General features: G+C 28.7%; 1 protein-coding gene across 3 annotated transcripts; it reads left to right on the forward strand.

Moving 5' to 3' along the window:
• Nucleotides 1-300: 300 nt before the first annotated feature.
• Nucleotides 301-6165, forward strand: LOC132946188 (solute carrier family 35 member F6). 3 transcript variants are annotated; one of them, XM_061016056.1, is made up of 9 exons: nucleotides 301-421; nucleotides 1100-1246; nucleotides 2892-3039; nucleotides 3103-3253; nucleotides 3713-3883; nucleotides 3979-4089; nucleotides 4813-4974; nucleotides 5041-5195; nucleotides 5328-6165. In XM_061016056.1, exons 2-9 carry the CDS (start codon nucleotides 1173-1175, stop codon nucleotides 5454-5456), a joined length of 1101 nt encoding a protein of 366 aa, XP_060872039.1. In that variant the 5' UTR covers nucleotides 301-421; nucleotides 1100-1172; the 3' UTR covers nucleotides 5457-6165. The 3 variants fall into 3 exon arrangements, with proteins under 3 accessions (XP_060872039.1, XP_060872038.1, XP_060872037.1); XM_061016055.1 differs by lacking the exon at nucleotides 301-421 and adding an exon at nucleotides 442-805; XM_061016054.1 differs by lacking the exon at nucleotides 301-421 and adding an exon at nucleotides 443-869.
• Nucleotides 6166-9970: the final 3805 nt, after the last annotated feature.

The following is a 9970-nucleotide window of genomic DNA, read 5'->3' on the forward strand; positions in this document are numbered from 1 at the left end:
TATGTTTATTTTATTTTGTCATGTGAGAGGGCACATCTTTAATAACAAATATTATACATATTATACTATACAGGATGATTTTTTTAAACAATGATGACAACCGTGGTAAGACTTTAATCTATTCTGTGGACTTACCACCTACTTATACCACTATATAGTGGTTATGTCTTTATGATATTATATTATTATTATGAATTATCTTAGTTCATGGATATTATATATAAATTCAACATATTTGAACCACTACGAGCGCTAGTAATTCTCAGCTCTCAGCTGTTTCAGGTAGTTGGATCACCACACTCCTTCACAAAAAAATTACTAAAAATTACTAGAAATTACCTCAATATGCTTTAGCTGATGTATCATCTTAAATCCTGTTTCTGAGTGAGACGATTCGGGAGCGTTCGATAAGAATCAATAGGTATACACTATACACTCTAAGATAAGAACTGTGTCCTATCCATTATTGTATATTATCATTAGTGGTTTTTACTTTTAAGTTTTTTATTCTTTCCCGCTTGGTTTGCGTGATTAGTGATTACTGATTTAGCTATAATTGCCCAATGCCCACTATCGTTGTATCGTTTACCTACGACGACATCGACGACCGCGATTTATAAAACCTATTGTCTACTCGTGACAATAGTCAATAACACTATTAAATAATAACATACAATCAAATACGGGTCGCCCGCACCGTCACACCGTACTGAATCTACTGGCTACTAATTCCTCTCAACGTAGTCTGCGCATAGTACTCTGTAGACTGTAGTCGAATTCGAGTACCTATTTGTCCTATTGACGAGTAAGTATATTGTACAGATCGTCCTGCGACGGTTGAGCTTTCCAACGGCTTTCACACACACACGGTACGTACACCCAGAACTGAGATTGATAGAATTATTAATAGGCATTGGGATATGTTATTTTATTCGGACGTGCTTTTCTGGTCGGCAGATAAAAAAAAAATTGTACGCAAAACGCCAAAACGTGACATTTAAGCGTTTTTATCTCGACGCACATTATTACTCCCCCCTGCCCCGATATAGAAATGTCTCGAATTTTGTTTTATTTATGAATTTTTCTCCGTATGTCTTAGGTAATCTCTAATTAGTTCGTCTGCTGTACGATTACTGTTCAAACGAGTGTAATCCACATCTACTACTGCAATCATGTACTCATCGTATCAACTGGTGTTGGCCATCGGGATGGTCATCACAGGATCCATCAACACGCTCAGCGTCAAGTAAGTTCAATGTTTTTAACTAAGAGTACTACCTAGTTTAAAAAAGCCCCACTCGTGACTTATTAGTGGCTACAATATGTTTAAATCCTGTAGGATTCGCCTTGACAGTGCACCGTACAGATAAAAGTCAATCATTTGACATTGTGCTAGTAAGGTGTTGGCTTCACGAGTTGACGTCTTTGTTAATGGCTGATTAATAATTTGTTTCGGGTTGACTCTTGACCCGTTATCTAATGATAATATTGTAAACTGTCGTTGATGGTGCACATTCAACTTTCAATTTAAATTGTTCACAGTTTAGTTTATTTGTTTTTTTTTTTTTGTTAATCATTAAATATTCTTGACATTATATTATACATTTTAAATGTATTTTTATCCATTCAAAATAGTCTGTGTATATAAAATGATAAAATGGTGGTAGAAGCAGCAAAAGTCCTAAATGGACTAAAACTAAAAAAATAATAATATGTAAAATGAGATATTTTTACCAAATGCTCTTTATATCACATTATAATACCGTATAATACCATAAAATGTAACATTGCGAAGTGTTTATCTATTTATATTCTCAGTATGATAATAAATAAACTTTTTCATTTAACAATAATCTAATTCCCCCTTTTTATGATTGTAGTAATTGTATGTTTATTTTTATGCTAACCCAAGTCCAAACTAATATTACAATAAAATTAGAGTATTTATTATTATTATCCTCCTATAGCATGTTTAGAGAAACCATCCATTTATGATACTCAGTGATAATTGAGTTTTAATTAATAAAAGTTTAAAATACTGATTTTTTATAATTATGTTAAGATATAATAGGAATGATATGTATACTGTTCCTAACTCGTCAAGTTTATTTATATGGAAACTTTTACATAATTATGAACCATACATGCATGTCACTCAACTAGTTAACCTTGAGCTAATGGTACAAGTATTACATGTAACATGTTCTATTTAAACAATTCCACAACAAAACAACAGATTATCCAATACGCTTATAAAAGTCAATAATGAACTATATAATATAAAAAAATTGAGATATATATTAGTAAAAATTAAAGTTTTTAGATTCATTAATATTCACTAATATTAAGAATTACTAAACTGAAATTAAATACAAAGTATAAACTATACATTTGTGGTGATAATACAATAAATTAGTATAGTACCTAATATATTCTACCCACCAAATTACAAACACTGATTACTATAATTGTGTACCTAGTAAGAGAATTAAACAGAGAATTAATTTTTATATTATTGTTCAAACAATATTTACTATTTTATTGTTTCCAACCTTTCATTAAAAACATCAATAGTTTATATAATTAACTATTAAATTTAACTTATTAATCTTTAAAATTAAGAACTGTAAACAATATGTATTAAGGCATTTATCCATGTACTTAATAACTACAGTGCTATAACATTGTTAGATTTATAAGTTTGTTCAATACATGTGCTCCTGAGATATTTCCAAAGACTACCCCCTTTTCATATTAGTAAACTTCATTAGTACATTTCATTTCCAACCTGAAATTCACACTTCTCAAAGTCCCAGAGGTGGTCATTTCTCAAATATGCCCTCCTCCCAATTTTGAATATATTGTATTATATTATGTAATTATTGGTTTAGATGGGCTGATAATCTTAAAGCTAAAGGTTCAGATGGCCAGGAGCGTCCTTTTGACCATCCATTTTTTCAATCATTAACCATGTTTTTTGGAGAATTTTTGTGCTTGTTGTTCTTCAAATTGGCATATAGATATCACGTAAAAAGACAAGTAAGTTTTTTCACACATGAAATCACAGAATTTTAAATAATTTAAATTACATTTTTGTTACAGTATCCGATTGAAGATAGTCCTATAGTTAAAGGCAACCAACAATTCAATCCATTTTTGTTCTTTGTCCCGGCAATGTTTGATTTGGTAGCTACTACACTCATGTACATTGGTCTCACAATGACTTTTGCATCTAGTTTTCAAATGTTAAGAGGTACTATTGTAATCAGCTTATTTACACCATTAAGCTTGTTGATATTATAATAATATTAAGGTGACGTTACACCTGCATGTGTTGTCTCTATCTTACACACGCGGAACCTAGGCAATCTTCGTACCAGATTTTTACTTCGGTATATTTATGGTTAATGTTAGAACAAATTTTGTATTTGTAGAGGAGAATATAAATTGTGTAAAAACATAGTTTTCAAACACACTAAATAGTTTTCAAATATATGCAAAAAAGCTCTGCTCAGATATAATTTATACTCTTCTCTACAAATTCAACAACATGTATGTACATTTTCTCATATATTAACTATAAATAGACTGTAGTAAGAAAATCGTATGTAAATTGTTATTTTACACATGTGTAAGACAGATAATATGTGCAAATATAGCATCCTCTTAATAGACTTCTACTTATTTAATACATTATTAATTTTTCATTAAGGTGCTGTAATAATCTTTACTGCCATATTTTCAAAAATGTTTGTTCATCGACAAGTATCTGTTCGCCATTGGTTGGGCATATTTACAATAATTATTGGATTGGCCACAGTTGGTATATCAGATTTGTTGTCAACTGATTCAAACTCAAAATCTACTAATGAAATCATTCTTGGTAATAAATAATAATCAATCCATAATAACATATTTATGCTGTTTGAGAAATAGGACATGTTAATATCAAAGTACATATTTATTATTAATTTTTAGGTGACTCATTGATCTTATTTGCTCAGATAATAACAGCTGCTCAAATGGTTTACGAAGAGAAATATGTGGTTTCAAATGATATTCCACCATTACAAGCTGTTGGTTGGGAAGGTATATATTTTATAATGTAATCACATCATAGAATGATGCCTTCTTTTAATTTTTAATACATTAATGGTTATCCTAATCTATTTCTTTCATATATTATGTACATAACAAACATATGCTCAAGCAGATCAATATTAAATTATTGAGCGCTGCTTACTAGAACTTAAATGTTATAAACTTGAAAACTACATTTTCGAAAGCATCTATTTTATAATGGTCCTGGGCTTTGTAACCACTGCAGACGTAGACTGAGACCCATAGTAACAAATGTTAATTTATTGAAAGTTAAAACCTAAAATAAATTATTTTATGGAAAATGTATACTTTTTATGTAAAATACCAATCTGGGATCCTTCAAGAATTTTATGGGAGTTATTTATACGTCTGGCTTAGCGATAATCGCCAATACCTCAGTATTAAGTCACATGGTCAGGCCCGGCGAGTTACCAAGTTGAACTGGGTGGGCTAGGTAAAATTTGGGCCGTCTTAGTAATATATGACCTGAAATATTTGAATACCCCAAACTTTGAACAATGAAATAGGAATAATAATAAATATTATATCTTATTGAAAAATGGGCTAACCTTATTAGGGCTAGTTAAAATCTTAAAACTCGATGGAACATGGTGGATGAGTCCACCCCTGCTACATCTTCTGTGTAGTTTTATTGCAATAAATTATGATTGAAGTATGATATATTTATATGTATATTCTTTTATTTTAAAGGTCTATTTGGATTCCTGATGATGGGTTTGCTTTTAGTACCATTTTATTATATCAATGTTGGTCCTCCCCTTGCCGGTAATAACTCTCGTGGAGTCATTGAAGATTTTCCAGAAGCTATTACTCAAATAATGGACAACAAATGGATTCTGGTTGCATTAATTGGTAAATGACTAATAAACTAATGAAATGTGAAATTGGTATCATTACTGTAATGTGTTTTTCCTCCAGGAAACATAATAAGCATTGCTTATTTCAACTTTTCTGGTATAAGTGTTGCTAAAGAAATATCTGCAACTACTAGGATGGTATTGGATTCCGTTCGAACATTCTTTATTTGGACTTTTTCATTGGCAGTTGGCTGGCAAACATTCAATCCACTTCAGGTAATATTTTGTTATTTTAACGATTGTTGTATCATATTAAAAATGTTTAAGTTATAGTTCATCTTTAATAAATAATTTAAATAAAACAGATAAATGTTTATTTATATTTTATATTAAATTATATCTTTACAGCCTGTTGGTTTCCTGTTGTTGCTTATCGGCATGTGTATTTACAATAACTTATTGAAAGCTGTGCCCAGAAGATTGAGAACTGTCGTACACTATCCTACAGATGAACCTATTATTGGAGGAGAACCTTAAGAAAATGTGTACATCTGTGAATGTTCATACATGACTACTTTCTATAAGTAATATTAAATAAGGAGCTAATAGATGAACTGAATATTAATGCACTTATAGTATGTTTTTATATTATAATAATATAATATAAATAATTTAATTTAATTATTCATACAATACTCATTACATTGAATAGAATATTACTAAACCAAAATATAATACGATATATATTTGTCAGTATATTTTATATTCAATTTTTTTGTATAAATTAGAACTAAAAATTGTAGTTGAATTAGAACTGCTTTAGTGAACACCAATATAGATTTGAACCATTACAATTTGTGATTTAGCATAACTGACAAATGTTTTTAATGTATTTAATCATGAGAAACAATATATCAAGTAAAAGTGTTTTAAAAATATTATACACAAACAATATTATAGTTCCTTATTTTATTTTAATAATATATTTTTATTATTTTTTAGAATATTATTGATTTTAGATTTATAACTAAATTATTATTGCTCATAGATCTTTCATTTGGTGATTATGGCACCAACAAGTAACAATACTTGTAATATGTTCGGTAATGTTGTTCAAGTTATTTGTTATAGTAATTTTATTGAGCTTTAAAATATATATTTTTATTATGTTTAATTTTAATGATAAAATGATTATATATTATTAATTATTAAATAAAATTCAAGAAATATAGTGCCAGACTTTAAAATAATATTAACATGTTTATTTTTTTTTCTTGTGTAATTGTGGAGTTGCAATTAAATAACTTCCACAATGTCATTACCTATTGTAAACCACTTTTTTAATGAACATTATGATGCATTATGCCACAGTGCACCGAAATCCTAAATACCTACATAATTATTGTTAATGACATATATCTAAAATTACAGAATAAGAGTATTATTAAAATTAAACATTAGTTAACAATTAGTTTACTTCACAAAAAGTTTAAACATAATGATATATAATAATATTATATAGGTAATATATATATATATATACTATTATTATAAAGAGGTAAAGTTTGTGAGGTTGTAGGGGGTAATCTCTGGATCTTTTGAACAGATTTTGAAAATTATTTTACTAATAGAAAATCAGATTATCCCTGAGTAACATAGGTTAATTTATAATTGGTAAATTAAATCTCGAGGGAGGGGGGTGCTCAAACAGAGATTTTGAGATGTACGATGGAAATGTTTTATAAATGGTTGCTATTGATTAATCAGGCAGATCAGCCTAACCTAACAAGCATGCATCAAATCAAAGTGTTTTAATAGTTGTAATTTTTTACGGGCAACTAAGTGCGCGGGATCAGTTAGTATATATAATTTATATTTGTGAAATAAAATACATTAATTTATTTATTTATTGTTATCATTGCCAGTGCCGGACTGATACCCATTATAATGAAGAAAAAAACGGCACTATACGTCTATACTAGGTATTACAACCTTAACTTTTAGAACTTAATTTTTTTGTTTGCTACGATTCACTATAAACAATAGATAGGTGATAAATGTTTTTAAAATTTGAATTTATCTGAGGTTATGTTAATTTGTTGTTATTTATATTGTACTTTAAATCATAGGTAAAATCTATGTTATAAATGTGATAGATCAATGGATTATTTCACTTAGGTGCATAATACTTATAATTAATTGCTTAATAAGTAGGTAACTTATAGTAGATTTATTTACAACTACATATTTATTCTTTGGTTGCACTTGACGCATCCCATCTTAAAGACAATTGTTTTGGGACATTGACAACAGCCATATTTCTTTAACAAATTTAATATTTTTAATATTGTGTATCGGACTGTATTCTGGGATATATTCCTGTCTTCTCCCACCTATATTCTGCTATATAATATATATGCTTATATCTAGTTACCTATATAATACGGTAAGAATAAATAGTTTTTATTTATTTTTCATTATTTTAATACAATTAATCCGGCCTTTAAAAACATGATTCATTTTTTTCAATTTTATTTATAATAATCACGGTTGATTTTCTTCGAGCATTGTATATTTTGTGCGTATATATCAAACATATATTATTGCGAATAAAGCCATACAGATAGTATACATGATACATTTATACTACCTACTATAACCTAGTTCACATTAAATGATATTTGATAATTTAATATTTATAAAATATAATGATGTATTGCAGTCGATATTATGATTGATGGATTTTTATACTGAAGTCATTTACAAAATCGAATGATTCTTTCTACAGAAAATGAATAAAGAAAAAGCAAATAATCAAAAACATAGCTTAGTGTTTAAGTAAAACGTTATTTATGTTTATTTTTCTAATACATAACGTAATGAAGTATTATCCACAACATATAGATTTAATAATTAGATGATATTGTATTATGCATTGATTTTATGAGTATAATCTATATAATTAATTATGTTCAGAAATTGGCTAAATGAAATAAGTGTATATAAATTAAATATTGACTCATATTATCTGATTTATAGTAAACGTAGCCTATATAGTGCAAAATTGTATATAATAGTGGCTAGTGCTCTCTTAAGCTTAACAACGATCGACACAGTATAGACATCTGATGAAAAAAATGTATACAAACATTGAAATATTGTGTAAATAAAATCAAAGTAAAAGATTGGCTAACAAAATGGATATTTGAACGGTATTTCCCCAACAAGCTTCCTAAATATTATTTAATGAACCTGTTGAGTATTGGGATCTCTGCACTCTACAGAAATAATTGTTTTTTTTTTGCGTCATCTCAAAATTAATTAGTGTGCATGTAAACGTAGAGACATTTACATGTTGACATATTTTGAGGGGGGCGGCAGGGAGAAAGGATATGAAATAGTTTTATAAATTAGTATATTATTATTTTTAATAGTTTCAACATAATTTAAACTAACCAACCACTGAACCACATATCACTCATGATATTATAAATGGGATAATCTGACGTTTAAGCTGTAGCACACATAATCATACCGCAACCGAATGTTTACCCTTTGAAAATTTGCTGCATTTTAAAATTTGTATAATTTATAAATAATATTATAAATAGCAAATGCCAAATGCTCAAAACAATAATAATTGTAGGTCAGTGACATTGAGATTAATGGTCGAATAAATAATAATTTAATCTTTATTGAAACTCATTTCACTATTTTCGTGTCTTACCTAAATCATCATCAATTCCGAAAATGCAATAAATAAACGCATGTGACCTTTTATGTTAACTATCAAAGAGTTTATAGTGTTTATACATAAAACGAAAATGATTTTTTTCTAAAAATGTTCTTACAATAATAAAATAATCGAACATCGTGATTTACAAATACTTAAATTACTACTTATATTTACATATAAATATAATTTTATAGTTTACATTAATTTTACCGATCAGATCTATAGCTGATATTGGAAATTAGGAACACGTTATACGGTACCGATTTTCGTCAAATTTATATTATTTAATATTTTAAGGTTAAAAATATTAAATTTGATTTATTGGCCGGTTCAAAGGAATATTATTGTCTATTACAGTAATTACAGAGTATATTATACTTCTGTCTGCTGCTCATGTAAAAATAAATAGATATTTATGTACATGTAAACAAAAAAAAAAAAATAATTGGCCATCCACTTAAATGGGAACATATTAAGTACCTACGTTTTAATCAACCTAAAGTCGTTACTTATTACCGATATTTCCGACTTGGGAAAAAATTATCAATTGTTACATCTTTTGCGAAATCGTCTTATTCATCATAGTGACGACGTTATAAAATACGATTTAACAAAAATAATTGTAACCCGTAGGTACCTATTTTTCGTAGGCAATGTGGCGCATAGAAGACATTATTTTAACCCCCTTAAAAAATAAGTTACATTTGATGCTTATTATTCACATACGAATATACGATCAAATTATTAAATAAGTCTTATTAAATTAGTTTATTACCTACTTCACTTATACAGTTATACAGTTATGAGTAATACCTACGTCCAATAAATTATTTTTTTAAACATCATAATTGGAGAAAGGAAGTAATAGAGACTAATGGTATTGGTCCTCTCCACACGATGAATACTTAATCTTGTAATAGGTACTATAATATAATATAGATTGTAGGTACTCTGTCCCACGAGAGAATAATCAGTATATTCGGACCGCTGACCAATGTTCCCCCGAGAATTTGGAAAAAAAGGGAATCGGTTCGTCACGAGTCGGAAATGTCCAGTCTCGGGCGACGTACTGACGTCTATAGTTTAGGATTCTTGGAGATTGGATAGGGAATTGGTGTCCGGTACTCCCACGTCGCCGAAGCCGTCAGTCGTGGTACGCAAAAACCGATTATCCTCTCGTGTAACAGAGTATAGAAATCATGATAATAATATAATGAACAAATAATTATACTATACTTTGTTCAAGTTAAGAAACATAGTCGGCGGCCACCAGTTTAACAGGTCCCTACCACCCAGGCAATTATCCGTATACCTG

This window comes from Metopolophium dirhodum, chromosome 6, assembly GCF_019925205.1.
Source record: "Metopolophium dirhodum isolate CAU chromosome 6, ASM1992520v1, whole genome shotgun sequence".
NCBI classification, from domain to species: Eukaryota; Metazoa; Arthropoda; class Insecta; order Hemiptera; family Aphididae; genus Metopolophium; species Metopolophium dirhodum.